The 21,012-nt window shown below is 56.7% G+C and overlaps 2 protein-coding genes across 2 annotated transcripts; both read right to left on the bottom strand.

The window, feature by feature from the left end:
• Window positions 1–125: 125 nt before the first annotated feature.
• On the bottom strand, window positions 126–4,825 carry SDCBP2 (syndecan binding protein 2). Its single transcript, XM_058850470.1, has 9 exons — window positions 2,860–4,825; window positions 2,182–2,247; window positions 1,985–2,060; window positions 1,643–1,746; window positions 1,313–1,474; window positions 902–1,077; window positions 662–833; window positions 444–535; window positions 126–353 (listed from the first exon to the last, which is right to left on the bottom strand). The coding sequence occupies exons 2-9, from the start codon at window positions 2,233–2,235 to the stop codon at window positions 299–301; spliced, it is 891 nt and encodes a 296-aa protein (XP_058706453.1). The 5' UTR covers window positions 2,236–2,247; window positions 2,860–4,825; the 3' UTR covers window positions 126–298.
• Window positions 4,826–4,961: 136 nt separating this feature from the next.
• FKBP1A (FKBP prolyl isomerase 1A) lies at window positions 4,962–13,882 on the bottom strand. The gene is made up of 5 exons (XM_058850472.1): window positions 13,738–13,882; window positions 13,583–13,630; window positions 7,856–7,968; window positions 6,994–7,146; window positions 4,962–5,985 (listed from the first exon to the last, which is right to left on the bottom strand). Exons 1-4 carry the CDS (start codon window positions 13,859–13,861, stop codon window positions 7,018–7,020), a joined length of 414 nt encoding a protein of 137 aa, XP_058706455.1. The 5' UTR covers window positions 13,862–13,882; the 3' UTR covers window positions 4,962–5,985; window positions 6,994–7,017.
• Between the last annotated feature and the right edge of the window lie 7,130 nt (window positions 13,883–21,012).

The following is a 21,012-nucleotide window of genomic DNA, read 5'->3' as shown; positions in this document are numbered from 1 at the left end:
TTGCTGTCTGTGGTGGATGTAATAAATGTCGCTGGGTCTGTGTCTGCTTTGGCTGGAGCCAGCCCTTGGCATCCACCCTGGGGAGGGGTGGCCCAAGCAGGGACACGGGGACAATGGGACCCTGTACAGGACATCTGCCCCATCCCTGCTGAGGAGAGGAAGAACCTCCCAGCAGCCACCCAGATTCTGAAGGGATAAGAAGTTTTGTGCTAAAATAGCTCCTTTGGAGGTGCTGTGGGTTCCCCATAGAAGGCCCTCTGGGCTTCCAGCATCAGCTGCCAGAACAATAATGATGGTGTCACAGGTCAGGGATGGAGTGGTCCATGGATGATTTCACCAGCCCTGATGAGAGCCTGAGCAGAGGGAAGGGAGGTCAGTGGGGGGAACCCGGGGGTCCCTGTGGAGTGGGGGGTGGGGGGGTCCTTGCAGCCCCATGCTCTCACCGTTTGACCATGTGCTCGTAGATCACGGTGGGGATGATGGTCAGTGTCACCACGTTCCCAGCCCCTGCCAGCACCTCCATGAGCTGCTTATCCTGCGGGAGAGAACAAGAGGGTCCGTAGGGTGCCCAGCTTAGCTCAGTATCCCTCTCCCTCCTGGATTCTCTGGCCACATCCTGGACCCCCCAGGCGTGTCCTGCAGCACCAGGGCACAGCCCTACCTTCATGCCGATGACGTTCTGGCCGTTCACCTCGCAGATGCAGTGGTGGGTGAGGAGCCCGTTGCGGGCGGCTGAGCTGTCCTTGGCCAGCGACACAATCTTCCCCTTCTTCACCACAATGCCGACGTGGCCGGTGCTGTCCTTGTGCACGGTCACGGTGCGCTGGAAAGGCCTGTGGGGAGAGCACCATCAGTGCTGCCACTGGCACTGCCACCAGCACCGCTGCCACCACCCACTCACCTGTCCCGCACCACCATGACGATTTTTTCAGGGTTGGCCTTTTTCAGCGCGCGCTGTGCCTTGTCACTGCTCCAGCCTGCGCAGTTCTTGCCGTCGATCTGCAGCACCTGATCCCCGAAGCGCAGCCCCACCAGCGCTGCTGGCGAGTTGGCCTTCACCAGCTGCACGAAGATGCCCTGGGGACACAGTGGAGTGGTGGCACTCCGATGGCCATGCCACGCACCGTGGTATGCCATGCCGTCTGCACCCTGCTGTGCTGTGGCACACTGTGACATTTAATGCCACACATTGCCGTGCCATGATACACTGCCATGTCATGCTGTGCCTACTGTCATGCTCATGCCATGTCACATCACGCCATGACACACCGTCCTGTGCCATGCCCATCCCTGTGCCAACCCAGCCCCTCACCTGGTCGACGTTCTTCAGATGCAGCCCCGTCTTGCCCCGCTCATCCTTGCACAGGTGGATCTCCCGCACACCCGGCTTGATCTCTGCCCGCCGCATCCCCACGCTGTTCCCACTCAGGGGGGCGACCAGCTGGCCTGGGGAGGGCCCAGCGGGGGTCAGTGCCTGCGGGGGAGCTGGGGGTCAGTGGGGACAGGGGGGACACAGAGCCCTGTGCACCTCAGCCTTTGGAAGTGCTGCATCCCTTTCCCAGGCAGGATGAGGAGCCAGAGGGACCCCCATTATGGCATGGGGAGCCAGCTGGGGCAGGGAGCTGCCAGCCCAGACACCTACGGTGCTGTCCTCGGTGCGCAGGTTCTTCTGGATCTCCTCGCTGGAGAGTGCCAGCCCCATGTAATTCTCCAGCTCAGCTAGGTTGGGGTACAGCACAGGTGGCTCTGAGGGACACACCAAGTGTGGTCTCAGCTCCTGGGGCCCCCAACCCACAGCCATTGCCCCCTCTATCCCAGGAGCCCCCTGGGACCATGGGCCATCAAAAAGAGACCCCAAAATCCCATCCCCAACCCATGCACTGAGTTGTGAGGTGGTCTCAGCTAAGCCCCCACACACACACTGAGCATCATTGCCCACCCAGACAGCCCCAGCACAGGGTGAGCTGATCATGCCCCACCTTACCAGCACCCGAGGTGAGCTTCGGCTTCTCTGTGACCACTGTGGTGGCAGGGGTCCTCACTCCAGCTGCTGCCTGTGCCTGCCAAGAGACAGGGTGCTCGATGCTGTGCCCCCCACCCCAGGGACCCTCTGAGGTGAGGCCCCACAGGGACCCATTGGGGTCTGCTCAGCTCCTGTAACACTGCTGAGCAGGCACTGACCTGCAGGACCTGGTGGCCCTTCATGTCCTCCAGGGAGGGGTAGAGTGTTGCCATCGCTGCTGCTGTCTGGGGACAGGGATGGGGCTGTTCAGGGACTGGGTGGCCTCTCTCCGAGCATCCCTCCCAGCCCGTGTACTGGAGATGGGCTGTCACCTGAGTCTCCAGTGTGACTCAAGGCCATGTCACCAGGGCCATCACCACCACCACTTCCTGGTGGCTGGGACATGGATTTCTGTGTGCCAGGCAGGTCCTGGTCCCCATGTTCCCCTGCCCCACAGAGCCATCCCAACACCACCCAGATAGGGGAGTGGGATATCCCATGGGAATGGCCCCTTTGCCCTTCATCACACCCCTCTGCTCCTCATGTCCAGCTGCTGCCAGTGGGGCCATTCCAACATTACCCAGACACAGCAGTGAGATGTCCCATGGGAACAGCCCTCATACACACCATCAGCCCCCTCTTCACCTCATGTGCCCAAGGCTGTGCCCCCCAAACCTATTCTAGAGCATCTTGTACCCTAAAAAGCATCATCCAAAACTCACGGTGTAGGGGCCAAGTCCAGACCCAGCTCTGAGCCCTGTGAGAAGCAGGCAGGATCCCACCTGGAGCCCAGGGACAGCAGCAGCATCCAACAAACAAGACCCCCCCAAGTCCACCCCTGGCACCCCTGGACTCACCTGCCAACAGCTCCCAAAGCCTTGTGACACCCTCTGCCTGGCCCCTGGATTTTATAGCCAGGCCCAGCCCAGGGAGGGGCCAGACAGCCTCAGCTGATTGCACCTGTAGGTGCAGAGTAGGACAGAGGTGAGGAAGAGGAAGGTGAAGGCAACAATGCACGGAGCCCTGGCACTGCAGGGATGGGACAGGGATTGGGATGGGGACAGGGATGGCTTTCTGTAGGTCCGGGCATCCTGGGGAAGCAGGGGTGGGGCTGTACCCCCCCCCCCCCCATGGTGCCCTCCCCCCCCAACTGCATCACTTCTGCCACCCTCAGCACGTGGCTTGGCCCCTCCTGGGCTCCACGGGCCCTGCTGGGGGGTGAAGGGGGTTCCCCACCGTGATCCCCTGCGTGGGTGGTGGCTCCTGCTGACACCTCGCTGCCCTGGCGTGTGTGGCTGACGCGGCCCTGACTGGAATCCCGTATCCCACACCCTTCCAGCCGTCACCTGGAACACGTGCCAGGTGTGGGAGTCCCATGTTGCAGGTGGAGAAACTGAGCCAGCACAGAGCTCAGCATGGGGTGGCTGCGGCATCCTGCTGCCATGGGCCATCACCATGTCACCTGGGGATCCAGCCCATCAGCAGCCAGCAGTGACATTCTGCTGCTGGCACTGAGGATGCCATGGGCCACCGTGTCCCCAGGGGCTGGGCAGGGGGGTGCTGAGAGCGCTTAGGCAGGCCTGGACCTGGTGGCACCAGCCCAGGACTCCCTGGCACAGGGCCAGTCCCACTGTGGAGCCACAGCCAGGCACATCCCAGCTCCCTGTGCCTCTGCTCCACCGTGCCAGGCCAGGAGGAAGTGTTTTATTTACCGGTGTTATTTTTAGCTGGATGGTGCTCAGCTGCCTTGACCAGCCCAGGACAAGAACAGCTCGAGCACCAGGAGCAGAGACCTACAGAGACAGAGAGGATTGTTCCCTGGAGTCTGTTCATTCCCTGAAACCCTCATCCCCACAAAGGCACAGCTGGAAGGACTCACACCCCACCTGCACTCATGGCTGCTGCAGGAGTTGAGCAAGGGCTGAGGGCTCAAGGGCAGGGGGCTTCCCTCAGCCTCCCCCTGCCCTGGCTTAGCCCCAGCCAGAAGCCATAGCACTGCCTGGCACCAGTTAATAATTAAAGCAAAAAGCTTTGCAGAATTGAAACCCAAACTGGCCTCAAGCTTCCACCCAGAAACAGCCACAGCAAAGGACAAAGCAGGGTGCTAGTGCCCCACAAACTCCTGTTCTGCTTAACTGAGCAGCAATTAAGGGCAGTGCTAATTTGGGGACAGCCCTGTGCCAGCACCGGTGTTCCTGGATGCATCCCAATGGCCGAGCTGCACCTGCCCCAGGGCCACTGCTCCCTCCAGGACCCATTACACACAAACTTTGCTTGGCAGCTGGGACAGGCTGTGTTATTGATCGTGGCTGTGTTATCACTTGTGGCACACTGATCAAAGGTTGTCAACAGAGGAGCCAGGCACTCGCTCACAGTGGTGCCTGAGCAGGTCCTACACACACAACACCCACAGCTGCAGCAGCAAAGGCCAAAGCAGGTGATGTGCTGTGCCACATATGCCATGTCCAGCTTCCAAAAAGGACTGAAATAAACCCAGAAAGATGCAAGGAAAGGCAAGGACCATGGGAACATGCATCCATCTATCCCTCATGCTTCCAGTCTGGGCTGAGTCACAGCCACAAGGGCATGAGGCTGTGAGGGCAATGCTTAATAGGTTATGGTGAGGCAATTAATTATGCAAATTCCAGCAGGCCGCCATCACCTCCCCACAGAGCACAGGAGCGAGCCCCAGGCATCTTACTGTGCTCCCAGGGCTGAGCACCTGAGCCTCACACTAAGGCACAGCACCCCATGAGCCTGGCACTGCACCTTGTGACCCTGGCACAGTAACCACAGCACTCCATGAGCCTGGCACAGCACACAAAGCACCCCATCAGCCTGGCACAGCACCCTACAAGCCCAGAGCAGCACCCACAGCACCCCACACAGCACCCCCTGAGCCCAGCCCAGCCCCTGCTGAGCGACAGATGGGCGAGGAAAAACCTCCAGGACACAGGGCTGAGAAAAGCCAGCATAAAGCGTTTTTATTGCGATAATAAACTGGATACCTTTGTGCGGCGGAGAAGGAAGTGACCGGCGGGAATTTCTGTTACCAACGGACTGGGCAGGGCAGAGGGGGGCACAGGGGACAGCTATGCATCCTGTGACACCAGGCAAGCAGCGATGACCAGCATCAGGTGGCAGGAGAGAATGGGCAGGTGTGCTCAGAGTGGGGACAATGTGGGGGCTGATGGTTCCTTTCCATGGGGAAGGAGGACAGAGGCATTTTTGTTGAGCCCCCACCACCTCCCCTGCAGACAGAACCTTCCCCTTGTCCAGTTTTCCTTTTTTCTTTAAAGAAAGCTCCATGCTACGGGATTTTCAAGGTGTGGTGGAGCTCTGGTGGAAACCCAACTCCCTAAATCCAAAAGTGGTCTGGAGGGGAAGGCAGGCCCACCGTGAGATGGCAGGGTGAAGCAGGGCCAGAGCAGCCCTCCTTTCCCAGAGCAAACCCACAATGCCTGCAGTGATGCTCCCCAGGGAGCAGGGAAAGGCCAGGCTCCCTCACTGTCCCATTCCAGGCAGAATTCCTATGAACAATCCTAGTGCTACCTTGCTCTCTGCATCCCTTCAGCCTCAACAACCTCACTCTGCTATGGCTTTTGCAGCAGCAGCAATTTCTGGTTTGGAAACACCATAAATCTGCATGAAAACGAGTAACTAACAGGATTCCTTTTGTTCAAATGACTCCTATCTAAGGTCAGCCCATCTGCGTGCTACTGGGAAAACGTAGTCTACACCTGGAACAAAAATAAGATTAAGAACTTGACCCAAAAAGAGTTGAGGTTTACGGCGTATAGTTTAAAAAGACATAAAAACACAATACAAGGAGGAAGAGTCAGACGCAAAGCTTAGTGACCAAAGGCATTCAATCAAGGTGTAAGGTTATACAATGAGTGTAGTGGGCTATCAGGAAAAGCTCCGTATAAAGTCATGTGCACTCTTCTTGAAGCTGAGATTCTGGATTCCTCCATGTGCCAAACCTGGGGAGAGAGGAGAAGCAGTGTGACAGAGCTGCCTGCCCACCTGACGAGGAGGGGATGTGCCCAGGGCACAGCAGCCTCCACACAAACCACACCAGGCCCTCAGAGCAACAGTCCAGCCTCGATCACAGCGGGGAGCACAGCCCCACCCTGCCCACACCGTGGGGACCCCACACCCCAGAGCAGAGCCCCACAGAATCACAGAACAGGCTGGGTTGGAAGGGACCAACCATCTTGTTTCAGCCTCCTACCACAGGTAGGCACATTGTCCACTATCCCAGGTTGCTCCAAGTCCCATCCAACCTGGCCTTGGACACTTCCAGGGATGGGGCAGCCACAGCTTCTCTGGGCAACCTGTGCCAGTGCCTCTCCACCCTCAGAGTGAAGAATTTCTCCCTAATATCCAATCTAACCTTGCCCTCTGTCAGTGTGAAGCTGTTCTGCCTTGCCCTGGCACTTCAGGCCCTTGTGTGAAGTCCCTCTCCAGCTCTCCTAGAGCCCCTTTAAGCTCTGGAAGGTGCTCCAAGGTTTCCCCAGAGCTTTCTCTTCTCCAGGCTGAGCAACTCCAGCCCTCAGCCTGTCTTCATAGCAGAAGTGCTCCAACTCTTGGGTCATAGTCACAGCCTCCTGCCCACTCCATCAGCCCCATACCCTGGCAGCATGAGAGGCAGGAGTGGGTGTGCCAAGCCCCCTTGGTACAGCAACAACACTCAGAACCCAAGGTACCAAGAACTGGCACTGCAACACCTCCATGACATGAACCCAGCTCTGCCACACTGGGATCTTTGCATGTAGCACTGCAGTGATCTGAACCCCAGCTCACCAGACTCCCAAGAGCAACTTCTACCCACAGCCAGAGATCTGCCATGTTCTTCTCATATTCCCCACAACTGCCCACTCCCCCCTCTTGCCCTCATCCCACCTCCCCACACTGTCCCAAAATCAAACACAGGGGCCTTGAGCTGTCCTCAATCCACACAGTCCCTGACAGAAGCTGCCCCTCCTTACCCAAGGACAGGGTGCTGGGATGGGTCATTCCAATTTCATGAGCTCCACGTCAAAAATTAGAGTGGCGTTTGGTGGGATGATCCCTGGGTGGCCAGTGGAGCCGTAGGCGTAATCTGGGGAGATGGTCATCTTTGCCCGCTGACCAACGCTCATCTGGGGCAGGGACAGAAACAGGGATGTCAGGAGATGGGCACAACTGCCAGGCGAGGACAGAGGAGGGACACACACCTGTCCTCACTGCCTTCCCTACACTGGGCAAGAGCAAGGACCCAGGCTGCACAAACCAGAGGAGAGGGAAGAATGTCAGGGAATAGGTAGGCAGCACGGGCTGGTAAAAGAGCAGGGCTTAAGAAGTCCTTCACACGAGAAAAGGCAGGGAATGCCAGGCCATTCCCTCCAGCCACCAGCATCCTTGTGCTGCCTGCATGGCACAGAGTGAGCAGTGTCACGCGGGCAGGAGCCGAAGCTGTGCTGTGCCCACAGCGGGGGATCACAGCCTGGAGCTGTGCTGTGCCCACCAGCCCTCCCTCCGCGTGGGCTCCAGAGCCCGGGAGGCCTGAGCGCTCCCGCCGTGCTCGTTCAGAGCTGACTCAGTGCAGAAATGTCACCGCTGAGTCACCGACGTGCCGTAGGTGTTGCTGGGGCCTGGCCCGGCTCCATTCCTGCCAGCTGGCAGGTGGCAATGCAGAAGGTGATATTCACACCCACACCTCCCAGCGCCGAGGGGGTGGAACAGGGGAATAAAATAAAAAAATAATAAAATAGGGAATGAGCTGCATGCACACTGATTGCTGCCCACGCTGCAGCTCCCGGCGCAGCACAGCCTGGCACGGGGAGCGCGAGGCGGAGGAACTGCGGGCACCTGAGCGACTCCTTCCTCCCAGCCACGGATCACCTCCTGCTTGCCCATCACAAACTTGAACGGCTTGTTCCTGTCGCGGGAGGAATCAAACTTCTTCCCATCCTCCAGCATACCTGGGGAGAGAGAGGGAGATGATGGTGATACAGGGACAGAGCCATGCACATAAATGCGAGATGCTGACACTTGGCAGCCTGAGCAGGTGACAGTCAGATGGTTCTGTGTCAAACATGTGTCTCAGCTTGTCCTCCTTTTCCCTGGGAGACACCTGTATAGGAGGGGAAACCCCTGTGGCATCACCCATCCTGGGGCAGGGAAGGATGACACTTAACTGTTTTGGACGAAAGAGAAATGCTCCCCTGGGCCAGGACCAAGGACTGACAGGGGAGCAGATGGATGGGGGAAGAAAATCTTGCCCACCTTGCAATACTATCAACAACCATTTATCAGGCAGCAGGATCTGATCTTGTGTTTCCCATCCCACCAGAAAACATGCCTCATACTCACCAGGCTTCCACTTTCAGGCACCCAAAACACTGATGACACTCCAGCGCTCCATCTGGAGGCTGTGACTGGCCTCCAGCCCTGTCTATGCCCAGCTATCTAAGGCCAAATCCCTCCTGGACCCAGGAATGATGATGGGGAGAGGCAGCACCAAGAGCTGGATGCGTGTGCCTGGGGCAGCCCTTGTTCCCCAGCAAGGGCTGAGCCAGGCTGATATCCCCAGAGCTAAATATAACTCCCCAACATGAGCTAAGGAGGAATTTCCTCCCCTCCCTTGCTCCCTGTGTGACCTTCTTGGGGAATCTTGGAGCTGGCGCTGCCTTATAGGAGCAGTAACTCCACCAGTCAGCTCCCATAAGACAGCTCCAGCTCTGCATTAACACAGCCAGCACCCTGTAGAATAAACCTGTGTGGTAAGAGCAAAATTAAACTCTCTTCCAAAACACTTCTTTCCAAAACAGCCTAAAAATCCTGCTATCCTGGCTGGAAACTGGTCAACAGTCTTGAAAAACCAAACTTCCTCAGGATGGCATGGAGTAGATAGACTTCCATTTGCCAGGGCATGTGTGCAAGGGAAAATGTGTGGAAAAGATGGGATGGGGTAGCTCAGCCCCTGCTTGCACAGCGTGAGAAAATACATCACTTTTGCAGGGACAACAAGCACTGAGACCTGTGGGCTCCTCTCAGGGAGCAGAATAAAGTTTTTAATTTAATAGACAGCCAAAAATCCCTTCTCCAGGGTATCGAGCATCAGCTCAGCCGGTCACGCTCTAGCCCTGGACTTTGGAATAGTAAATCTGGAGTTCTCTGATTTCCTCCTTCCAGGATAAAGCTCTTGTTCCTGAACCTGCTTCCAGCCCCATCTGGCACTGCTCCTTGCTCCTGTCCGCTGGCCTTCCTCCTGCCTGGCAGCAGGGACACAGGGCAGCCCATGCCGGCTGGCACCGGCAGCGCTGCCTGGCTGCGGCCCCAGCTGACCCCGACTCGGCTCCGAGCCCTCCCGTGCAGCAAGGGCCGAGGTGGCTGAGGAGGGACAGAGAGGACAGCTCTCTGTCACCCTTCTCCCTGGACACCCATCAAGAAAAAACCCTAGGGGCCAAGCAGCACAACCCCCTGCTTGTCACAGCAAGCAGGGACTACCAGGATGCTCCCAGGGCATGTGCAGCCTGCAGAAGTGCATCCCTTTTGTTGTCCTGACCAGGGAATGCAGAGGCATCAGCAGCAGTGCAGGAGCTGCTGCCAACCTTGCACAGGAATAGATGGCACTGCTCAACCCCACTGCCAAGCTCACCTGTCCCAATCCAGCCTCAGGAACTGTTTCAGAGCTGGCAGCTCCCTGGCTGCAGAAGACAGGGATTGATGGACTATGCTGGTTGCAGCAGCCCAAGGGATTGATCACTCAGCTCTCCTGAACCAGGATGGAGAAGGCCATATGTGGGAGCTTGTCCCTGCTCCCCAGCACAGGGCTGCCATGCTCCCCCATCATGCCAGCTGGGAAAACAAAGAGGCTCCAATCCTTCATAGACTGCATCCTCATCTCAGGCACTTCCTCTGCCCACAAGCCTCCTGGGAGATTTCTCCAGCCCTGGACAAGTATGAGCAACCATTTCCTCATCCCTGCTACCCCTGAGCAAGGAGATAACAAGATCTTAAAGCTATTATGGAGGCAAAGCATCCTCTGGCAAAAGCAGCTACCCCAGCAGAGCCCCAGGAGCCCCTGACAGTGCTCCATGCTTGTCACCCCCAGTCCTGCAAGGAGAGCAGAACTCACACAGGTGGATTATGGAGACACACTTGCCCTGGCTCCCCCCCAGAAAGATCTGAGCCCACAGAGATCCCAGCTGGACTAAACAGACCCCAATGGGTCTCAGCCCCAGCCAGGCAGCGTGGCCCAGCCAGGTCTTTGCCACACTTGGCAGGCAGGAGCTGGGAGATGCCGGCTGCAACGTGCGACTTGGCTCTGGGCCCCCCTGGGCGGGCAGAGGCGGCAGCGAGCGGTGCTGGAGCAGGCAGAGTCAGCCCTGGGACAAACCTGCCAGGTCGGGTTCTGCCGGGGGTGCAGAGCCCCACCCGCACCCCCTCCATCCCCTCTGGGGCGCTGATCCTTGGCACGGCCATTGCCCAGGGGCTCCGGCACAGAGCCAGCCTCCCAAGGAGGCAGGAAGAGACCAGAGCACTGGGGCAGGCACCTCTGCTCCAGCTGGGACAGGATGGAAAACCCTTCCCAGAAGCCCTGGAATACCCAGCATGCTCAGGGCAGGGATGCCTGGATGAGGTTCAATCCTGCTTCCACCAGCACTCCCATTATCACCCATAGCTGGATGGAGAGAGGGCTCGGCCCACCATTCTTGAGGCCTGGCAGGACAGGACCTCAGTGCAGGCAGGGAAGGGGGAGCAGGAGATGGCACTGAGCTACCACAGCCCATGGACCGGCAGTCGCACGCCTTGGAGGAACACCTCACAACCACAGGGCATTCTGTGAGCAGCAGGAGAGCATCAAGGGCAGCACCCAGAGCAGCCTGGGGAGCACCACTGCCCCAGGGACTGTGCACAGGTTCTAGGGAGGACAGCGGTCCCCTCGGTGCTATCCTGCTGGAAAAAGGCAGTTCCTCCAGTATCCCTCTCTGCTCCAAGCTCAACTCCCTCAGAGACCTGGATGCCGAGTGTGCTTTGCCACTCAGGCAAAGCCGTTTGGCCAACCCATGGCAGACTTGCTCCTGTCCTGGCACTCCCCAGAATGACTATGGCCCCCCATTTCCCATCCTGAAGTGCAGTGGGGTGCCCAGAGTCTCCCCACACAGCTGGTCCCTCTGGCACCAGCACTGCAGGACCCCCAGCTGCACAGCACCCCCACTCTGCTCCCTGCTCTGTCTCGGGGGGGGCTTAACTCTGTTGGCCCCCAATCCACATCCTCTCCCCACTGATTCACTCCCTCACTCCATCCCATGCCAGCTGCCGCAAGCAAACCAAAGTGTGCTGAACACACCGGGCACATCGGGGAACTTTATCCTTGGTTTAGTTCCTTTAAGAGCCCTACACAGCAGATTTCACATCAAAGGCTCTTTCGGACACCCCATGGCACAAGCTGTCCACAAAAAGACCCAAGACCTGGAAGGAAGGAGGTGGAACAGGTTCAACGCCACCAGCTCCCCCCAGATATTTCCTGTGCTACCTCATTATTAGCAACTGGCATCTCCAAGGAGGAAGCTGAGAGGTTGCTCTTCTCTCAACCTCTTTCCTCTGCACTGCCCCCCTGGACCAGGGCTATCTGTCCATCCTGGGATGCTTTTGGTAGGGCCATGCCCCAGCATGGACCAGCAGAAGCAGCACCAGCCACTGGCTGACCAAGCTGGCTCCCCACAGTCCCTCACCCTGGGATCACCTATTTTTTCCCCCGAGAGGTTTTTACCCAAACCACTGTGCATCCATAACCCAGCACAGGGAGAGCTGCCTCCTGCATAGCACAGGCTGGATCTCCCCAGCACCAGAGCAAAGGGCAGCTGGGGACACAGACAACACAGGGCTCTGGAAGGAGTCCTGGAGCTCGGCACCTCCAGCACTGCACTCTGTCACCATCCCTGATGCAGCTCTCACATCAGCAAGCATTGCAAACAGGCTGGGAATCAAAGGTTTGTAAGGTTTCCCTTGAACCAAGCCCCGCTCCAGTCTATGGCAGGGCTGGCTGCAGGAACTGCGCTGCCGATGCAGGGAAATGGCATCAGGGCCTGGAGGTGTTTGATTCCTGCTGCCTGCCGAGGCGGAGGGGCAGGAGCTGCCTGCAGACGGAACGTGGGTGGGGATAAAGGACAAATGGAGACAATAATAACAAAAAAATAAAATAAAGGAAATTAGAGAACCGCTCCCAGGCACAGGAGATCACTGCTGCTGGGGAGGGTCCGTTGTGAGCAAGTCACCACGTAGCACTTTGCCTGAAGCACCGTGACGTGGGGACAGGATGCTGGTGACCCCCAAACCGCTCTGCCAGGATGGGGGACAGAGCTGGGGACAGCAGCCAAGCTCCAGCAGCGCTGCAGGAGGGGAGAGCCGGCGCAGAGAGCCAGAGGGTTGGGAGCCGGGAGGGCTGGCAGGCGGCAGGACTGGCCCACCGGGAGCCACTTGACTGCCTGCCAGCCTCTCTTTGTTCTTCCACCGGCGGAGGAAACGGGGCGGCCGGGCAGACCAAGCTGCTTCCTCTCCCTGCTGACGAGGGAACGGGAAGGACGGGGGAGATGGAGGAGCACCAGATGGGCTGGATGCCCGCCGAGCTCTCCTGGCAGGCTGGGCCCTGCTACGCAGAGAGGGGAACCCCCAGCCCCCCAAGGGGAGGCTGAAAACGCTGGGGCAAGAAGGGGAATTGGTTATTAGCAAAAACAGTCACAAATGAGTCATTAACTCATTTTTACTAAGCCAATGAGCCAACGCTGTACAAAAGGCAGCCCAGAGGGACAAGACCCCCCAGGATGATCCCCAAAGGATTTTCTGGGGTCCCAAGGTTGGCTTCTTTCCCCCCAGCTTGCAGAAAGCTGCTGGAGGACATGACCCTCCCTGGCTTTGGGGCAGCCCCTCATCAAAGCGCTACCCTGACCACTAAACAGTGCCCTGGTTACCTGCACCAGGGTTCCCCCAAAAAACCCCAGGATGCAGGTCTGGGGCGGCCCCACGGATACCTCTGGTGTCACCCCACAAGGGAGAAGGGACAGCAGCAGGACTGGGGAGGGGGATGCACTCCTGCAGAGAGCTGTGAAAGGAGGGACCCTGCTCTGAAAAAGCAGACCCCAAAGCTCCCGGGGGGTGACTCGTGGAGCCCATGAGGGCTCGAGGCCCGGCCGCCCCACAGCCCAGGGTGCCCCCGCCTGCGCCCCGGTGTCCCCTGGGTCGTTCCCCGGTGCACCCCCGAAAAGGCTGGAAAAGCGTGGGAAAGGCCCCTTCATTGAAAAGGCTGCGGGAAAGACGGGGACAACGGGGCCTTTCCACGACCACGGGCCACAGACAGGCCCTCCATCCCCACCCCGGGGCTCATCCTCGCTCCCCGGGAAAGGCCCCCGTGGCGGCCCGCAGCCCCCTCTGCCCCATGGAGCGCCGCGGCCCATCCAAGCAGCCGCGCCCGGGGTCCCTGCAGGCAGCCGGGGGCGGGGGGGGGCGGCAAGCCCCGCTCCCTCGGTGTCCGGGCCGCCCCGACCCTCCCGCCCCTCCGCCTCTGGGCTCGCGGGGCCGCCCCGCACTCACCCGTGTAGTGCACCACGCAGGTCTGGCCGCGCTTGGGGAACGTCCGCCCTGCGGGGAGACACGCGCCATCACCCCGCGGCACCGGGACCCGCACCGGGACCCGCGGGGAGGGCAAGGAGAAGGGGTGGGGGGGGAGCGGGCTCGCCGCGGCTCACCGTCGCCGGGGGCGATGGTCTCCACATGCACGCCCATGCCGGTGCCGGTGCCGCTCGCACCCGCAACGCCCGCAGCCCAACGGAGGAGGGGCCGCGTGTGCGCAGCCGCGGCAGCTACCGCCATAGAGCCCGCCCGTCGCTTCCATAGATCCCGCCCGACCTTCCATAGATCCCGCCCGGCGGTGCCGCCCTGGCCGCCGCCATCTTCCGCCCCCCCGCCCCGCCGCCATCTCGGCGCGGTTGCCGGGGGAACGCGGGCCCGGCCGAGAGGGACCCCCGGGCGCGAGGCCTTGCGGGCTTTGCCCCTTTATCGCCATTTCCAGCCCGCACGGCCGCGGGGTGCGTGGCCCAACACACAATCAGTTAGGTTGGAAAAGGTCTGTGAGATCAGTGAATTCAACCTGTGACCCAACACTACCATGTCAACTACAGCAGGGCACTGAGCGCCACGGCCAGTCTTTCCTTAAACACCTCCAGGGACGGTGACACCATCACCTCTCTGGGCAGCACATTCCAAGGTGTAATCACCCTTCCCGTGAAGGAATTTCACCTAATGTCCAACCTAAGCCTCCCCTGGTGTATCTTAAGAGCATGTCCTCTAGTCCTGTCCTTTGTTCACGGAACTGGACACAATCAAGGCCACAGTGCAGACCCAGGGCTCCTTGGGAGCCCCAAAAGCAAAGCCAACAGTGTCCTGCCTTGTGCCCTGCCCCGTGTGAGCAGCAGGACCAGGGCAGTGCCCGACCCCCGTGCTCGGCACCTCGAGTCCTGGGATCAGCTCTGGGACCTTCAGGGAGGACATTGAAGGGCTGGAGCATGTCCAGAGGAGAGAATGGAACTGGGGAAGGGTCTGGGGCACCAGGAGTGGCTGAGGGAGTTGGGCTGAGGCCCAGCCTGGAGAAAAGCAGGCTCAGGAGGGATTTTCTTCTCTACAACTCCCTGACAGGACAGTGTAGCCAGGTGGGGGTCAGGCTCTGCTCCCAGGGAACAAGGGACAGGACAAGAAAAAATACCTCAAGTTGTGCCAGAGGAGGTTTAGGTTGGATATTGAGAAAAATTTGTTTAAAAGGATGATCAGACACTGGCACGGGCTGTGCAGGGCAGTGGAGTCATCAACCCTGAAGGAATTTGAAAGACATGTGGATGTGGCACTTGGGAACATGGTTTAGTGGTGGCCGTGGTCATGTTGGGACTTGATGATCTTAAACGTCTTTTCCAACCACAATGATTCTGTGATTAATGCCGCTCCCCACTGTGCAGATGGAGGTCAGTGCTGGCCCCGCATTGCTGGGACAGGCTCAGCTGAAGATATGCAGGTTTGAACAATTTCACATTCAAAAGGCCTTTTTTCTGGCAACAGCAGCAACTATTTTCTTTTTTGGTCAAAAAAAGAATCACTCCAGGCACAGGATTTTGCCTCAAAGCGTCCTATTTCTTTACTTCAAGGAGGTGAACTTGAGCCTCCACAAGGGAACAGAGAATTTCCAAGGACAGCCAAGAGACTAATAAAAAGCCAGGATTCTCAGCAAGTGCATTAAAATGGGACACAAGAATAGGAGACTCTTAAAATAACAGATAATAGCATCAAGGAAGTTTTACTTGCTTCTGTCCCTTGCTCATATCTTTTAAATACTGAAATACCAAGGGTGTTTTTTTTCTTGTTTGATGCCATAGCATTATGTTTTACATTAAAGCTCCAACACACTGATGGTGCCAGTGGTCCTTGACTTTCCACATTAGCAGGGCAGATGTGTGAGAGCCTGAGTCAAGGTGAGAAACAACAGGGTAGAAAAAGGGGCATGTTCTCATCCCTACTTAGTAATGCTGCCTTTGCCGAGAGCTGGGCCTGTTCACAAGAACTAGTGATAAACAGGGATCTGAAAGGGGGAAATGCTGCTGGATGTAAGCCCACGCTGGAGCCCTTGCCTCACTGGCACAGGCACGCTTGCACACGTCAGGCACAGCAGCTCTCGCTCTGGGTGGGGTGTTTTAGTTTTTTGGGGGTTTTTTTTGAGTCCCTGGCATAACCTGCTCATCTTACCAGCAGCAAGGTCACTGCAACAAGCAGTGTTTCAACAGAGGCAAGGAGCTCAGCCAGGTTTGACCAACCCCTCACTGCTCAGGATCCAGCTGGTCAGACCGAGGACAGGTTCAGGGTCACATTCTGGTGCCTAAACTCTTGAGAATGCATAAAGGCTTGAAAACTAGTGAATTCTGCCTCAGTCGTTCCCTGCCCTCAGGATCATCCACTGACAGAACACACAAAGTCAGAAATGCCAAGAGGGACAAGCATGACCATTGAGACTTAATACTGTAAAAAATAAAAGGGACGTTATTTGAGCTACAGAAACACCACCCCAGGCAGCAGTGGGCTGGCAAGCACCACACACACCAGCAGCTGTGGATTTGCTGGAGGGAAGGACAGATCCACAGAGGGATCTGGGCAGGCTGAATTGATAGTCCAAGGCCAAAGGTATAAGATCCAACAAGGACAAGTGCCAGGTCCTCCCCTCAGATCACAGCAACCACATGCAATGCTCCAGATTTGGGACAAAGTGGCTGGAAATCTGGGAAGAGATCTGGGGGTGCTGGACAGCAGCAGCTGAACATGAGCTTGTGTGTGCTCGAGTGGGCAAGAAGGGCAATGGCACCTGGATGAGCAATAGTGTGTCCAGCAGAACCAGGGCAGTGACCCTACTCCTGTACTGTTCCTAAATCCAGAGGCAGCCAGACTGGAAGCAGGGCAGTGGCAGAGTGGCAGTGCATCCCAACACCTGGCCAGGCTGAGCCAGGTGATCCCAAGGAAGAGCCTTCACTCTCCAGAAAACTAAAGAACAATAAAGGAAAAATAAGAGAAAAACACGAGGTTCTTTGTGTGTCAGAGAAATGGTTTTGAACCAGGGCTGCTGTGACAATCCTGATGCAGCTCTCAAGCACCATCACCCCATTGATTGCAGTGTTGCACCATGAGACTTAAGGCTTTATATTAATTCATAGCACAACTGGGGAGCAATTTCCTCAAATCCTGCCGGTGTGCACCAGACTGGAGAGCTGCAAGGTCAGCCTACGGTCAGATGCAGCTTCATTCCTAAAAATAACCAGCCTCCCTCTCTGCCTCTGCACAAGGCTGGGCCCAGCCCAGCACTACAGCCCCAGGATGATTTCCCCCTCTCCCCCCACTGCCCCCTCACTGTTGCCAGGAGAGATGTGGGGGTGCCAGCAGCTTTTGAAGATCCTGCTGTGGGAGATGTAGCTATGGGCTACGATTTAAAAGTTCAGCCCTTCTTGAAATTCATTTGATACTTCTGCCATAACCTCCCAACCTGTCAAAACCCAGGACAAGCTGCCAACCCCTCCCAGCTGCTGACCGGAGGCAGTACAGCCCATTCTCTCCTGTTTTCCCAGAAGTGACTCAGGTGACATGGCCAATGCAGGTGGACAGAGCTGACTCCCACCCCCCTGCTGCCAGGTGTTGTTTCTGCTCATGCTTTAACCCACTGCTGGCTTCAACTTCACCTTTGTTCAAAGAAATTCTAAACCTTTCCCTGTGAAAGGGCAGTCTGAGCACAAAGACATCCACTATCTGGGCAGTATTTTCCCTAAAAACTGGTCAAAAATAGTTTCCTCTCAGAAACAGCCCCTGTGTTTGCTGTGCTTGTGTTCCCACCCGGCTAAGTGACACTTCCACACCCCAACGTCTCAGCGCTGCTCTGGAGCTGGTGGGGGCCCTTCCTCCCAGCACTGCAGTCTAAAGGAAAGCATGGATGTGCCTTGCCCAGATCTGCCAGGACCTGCCAGGCCAGCCCTTGGAAGAAGCTCTGGTGAGGTGGCAGGATGAGGGCTGCAGCAGGACCCCTTCCCCGTGCCTGTCAGCTGGGAGAGGGAGGGGTTTGGGACACAAACCAGACCTTTGGGACAGGGAACAGGAAGCAACAGGAAGCAATGGCTCTCCCCCACAGCAGCACATCCTGACAGCACAGCAAATCCGTGTCTGGATGAACTCAGCCTCTCCAGCCGGGGTTTATTCCCAGCTGCCACACTCTACCTGATGTGGATTAAAAGGAACCCAAGCACTCGTGAAACCTGGTGAGAAGTTAGGCAGGAGTAGGACAATGGGCGATGGCTTCAAACTGCATCCATCCGTCATATTCCCCAGCTGCAGCTCTCCCAGGCTTTGTTCCAGGAACCTTCCCAGAGAGGCTGGGACTTCCCAGCTGGCCGTGCCCTGTCCCTCGAAGCACAGTGAGACAGTCAGCCCCAGGCCATGTTCCTTACAGTCTGGGAGGAGCTGTACCTGAACAGGTGCTACAGGAATTTCAGGGAGGTGGGGTAGAGATCACACCATGCTGTAGCAGAGCACCTTGGACAGCACAGAGCTTGGAGCAGCCCTGAGGAGGAAGCAGAGCTGGCCAGATGCGACCCTCAAATAAGGTGGTCACACTGCTCCTTGCACAAGCTGAGCTACACAGTACAGCCTCTTCCTCAGCCTCCAAACCACAGCCCAGCTACTGCAAGATCAAGATCTGAGAGAGGAAGCACTAACATTTGAGAAAAAAAGTAATGTTTGAGTTTCTAACATCTGTTATTTTCTTGCTTAACTGCTTCAAGTCCTTGCCCTGCAGCAGAACCCTGGGGAAGCAGTGACCCTCTGCATGCAAGATCTGCCACCAGTTAGAGCCTGGAGAAGAGTCATTGGTACAACTGGTTCCGTATGTCCCATCACACTGGCCTCTAGGAGCACTGAATCCCCTCAAAAACTTCACCTGGCAGTGAAAACTACACCTTGGCAGTGTCCCAGCTGCCTCCTTGTACTAGCACTTAGGGAGTTTAAACACAGCAAAGGCCCTCTGAGGTATCTCCACAGACATTCACCATGGGACCACCTTTTTGCCGTATTTTCTCCTTGGGCTCTTGCTGACCAGTAGCAGACTGCTCCCCAGTGTCTTCCAAGGAAAATGATCAGAGACATGGAATGGGGGGAAAAGGGAAACAACAGTTTGAAAGAGATAGAAGTCCTTTGGAAAGGCTGTGAGCAGCAGCACAATGCAGCTTGTTCCAGCCAGTGTTTCATCTGCATTCCCTGGACACCCCTCCAAGTGTTGAAATGGACCAGAAACATCTCCACCACCAATATTTACAATCATGTGATTTTGATCCAGTTTGAATGCATTTCCAATGGCTTTCAGCTACCTACCAAACCATACCTTTGCCCCAGCCTGCAGATAAGGGGCCCATCTCATGTGGCTACTCACCTGCACAACATCAAGCAGGAAGGTCTGAAAGAAAAACCACAGGGCATTCATTGCTTGTCACCTGGTAGGGAATGGCCCAGCAACAGAGCAAGCCTTTGTGCAGAGAGCAGCCCTGGCTTCTGCAGCCAAGACTCCAGGGAACGATCCCACCTTAGAAATGATGCACACCTCTGGCTGACAGCTGAACCAGAGCCCCATCCCTGGAAATATTCAAGGCCAGGTTGGGTGGGGTTTGGCACAATCTGGTCCAGTGGAAGGTGTCAGTTGCAATGAGATAAGCATTAAGGTACATTTCAAACCAAACCTTTCTCTGATCCCGCACCCACTCCTCCACCAGCCAGAGCTCCAAGGCAAGAGCTGATCAGTGAGCATCTGTGCCATTTGCTCCTCTAGGGCTTGTCTTGTCAACAGGGTCACATCTCTGGTGTTTCCCCTGATCCTCCTCAAGGCATATTTGCAGGAAATGAGAGGCTGCTAACGAATGAGACACAGATATAATTGAGGCACCGTGTTCTGCTGAGCTCTGACATTGTCCTTTCCAGTTCTATTGAACCACAATCCAGCACTTCAAGTTCTGTAACATTAAAAAGTACAAATTGCATCAGGCTTAAAGTGACTGTAATGGAGGTAGTGAGGAGAGAGACTGCAAAGAGCAGAACCCAGGGGATTTCTATAGATCAGCAGGGGAAGCACAAAGAATGTTTCAGCAAGCAGGAAAAGGGCTGATGGCAAAACCTCATTTATTTGGATGTGGTTAACTTCAGTAAAGTGATCCTCAAGTATTTGGCAAGTTCCCATAGGCAACCTACAGCACTGACTTCCCCCAGCCCCAAGCTGAATTTGCTCTCTAGTGTGTTACACCTCAGCATCAAACAAGAGTATCCTGTGGGATACAGGGTAAGGCCACATGGAGAGTGGACAGCTCATGTGGGCTCAGCTGGAACAGTGTGTGACCTTGGTGACACTGGCTCTCCTACAAGCAGATCTGTCCTGAGGCCATTCTGTCAGGACAGTGCAGACCAGGACTGACCTCTCCTCTTAGCACAGGCCACTTTGGATGATGCTCAGGGCTAACAGGCTCATGAGCACCTCGGGTTCTTGGTCATGCCATGTTTTGGCTTTCCTGATCCCCAAACAGCTCCAGTGCAGCAGGTGGGCTCTGTCCTGCACTCAGAAAATCCACAGCACCTTTGGAAAGACACAGAAGGCTCTCTTGCCCTGTGGGGCACAGGCCTGGTTCAGAGAGAGCTGTAAAAGGCTGTGAGCTCCTCCAGAAGAGCCCTGCAGAGAGTGAGGAGGGATGAACACTGGGCACAGAGCTGCTGTGCAAGAAGCCGGGCTGAGGGACAGGCTGCAGCATCGCATGGACAGCTGGGGAACCAAGAAACTGAGTCAAGGAATGCCTCCAATTCCCACTTCCCTCATCTCTTTTAGGGTGATGGGGCAACATGCCAGCTCTCTGGCCTGGTTGGGCTGGGGACAGCTTGCCTCAGACCTCAGTCAAGGTAACAGCTACCCTTGAGGGATGACAGACCCTCATTGTAATGGTACTAGGGAGCAGTGTACAAAATGAGGGGCAAAACCCAAAAAAACAGGAATCCAGAAGGCACTGAATGAGTATCCCTCACGCAGCAATTAGCAATAACTCCTCCACAGCCCCTGCCACGGAAAAAGCACTGACGTTGCTCTGCCCACCAGGCTGGAGGGCCCAGCTTCTCCCCACACACCCAGGGGACCAGAGTATCTGCCTTCCCTGTGCCAGCCTGTTCCTGCCTCTCAGCTTCTGGTCCCAGTTTACTTTCTGCCTTTTACAACCCGCAGTGAGAGTCAGGTCCCTTGTATTCCAAACTGTAGGCATGCAATCTCAAAAGCCTTGTCCCGCGGGGATGGCTGAGGCATTAGGCTTACACCACTGAGGAGCATTTACTCATACAACATCTTATTTCCACAGCAGTTGTGTTTCTGAAATTACAAAGGCATTTCTCAGGGCTGCATGGTTTTGCGGTAGCTTTTGTTCCCTTGA

This window comes from Poecile atricapillus, chromosome 15 (genome assembly GCF_030490865.1).
Source record: "Poecile atricapillus isolate bPoeAtr1 chromosome 15, bPoeAtr1.hap1, whole genome shotgun sequence".
Classification (NCBI taxonomy): Eukaryota; Metazoa; Chordata; class Aves; order Passeriformes; family Paridae; genus Poecile; species Poecile atricapillus.
Note: the sequence above shows the minus strand (reverse complement) of the source record. Positions and strands in the feature narration are given on the sequence as shown.

Excerpts from the sequence above, each read along its gene's own strand:
- SDCBP2 (XM_058850470.1), bottom strand. The coding sequence starts at position 2,235 with ATGGCAACACTCTACCCCTCCCTGGAGGACATGAAGGGCCACCAGGTC. Across the intron at positions 1,475-1,642 it reads TGCGCACCGAGGACAGCACC|GCACTGACCCCCGCTGGGCC; the intron begins GTAGGTGTCTGG and ends GCTCCCCCGCAG. Across the intron at positions 834-901 it reads GTCATGGTGGTGCGGGACAG|GCCTTTCCAGCGCACCGTGA; the intron begins GTGAGTGGGTGG and ends CTCTCCCCACAG.
- FKBP1A (XM_058850472.1), bottom strand. The coding sequence starts at position 13,861 with ATGGCGGTAGCTGCCGCGGCTGCGCACACGCGGCCCCTCCTCCGTTGG. Across the intron at positions 13,631-13,737 it reads GACCATCGCCCCCGGCGACG|GGCGGACGTTCCCCAAGCGC; the intron begins GTGAGCCGCGGC and ends GTCTCCCCGCAG. Across the intron at positions 7,147-7,855 it reads GGGAGGAAGGAGTCGCTCAG|ATGAGCGTTGGTCAGCGGGC; the intron begins GTGCCCGCAGTT and ends TCCCTGCCCCAG.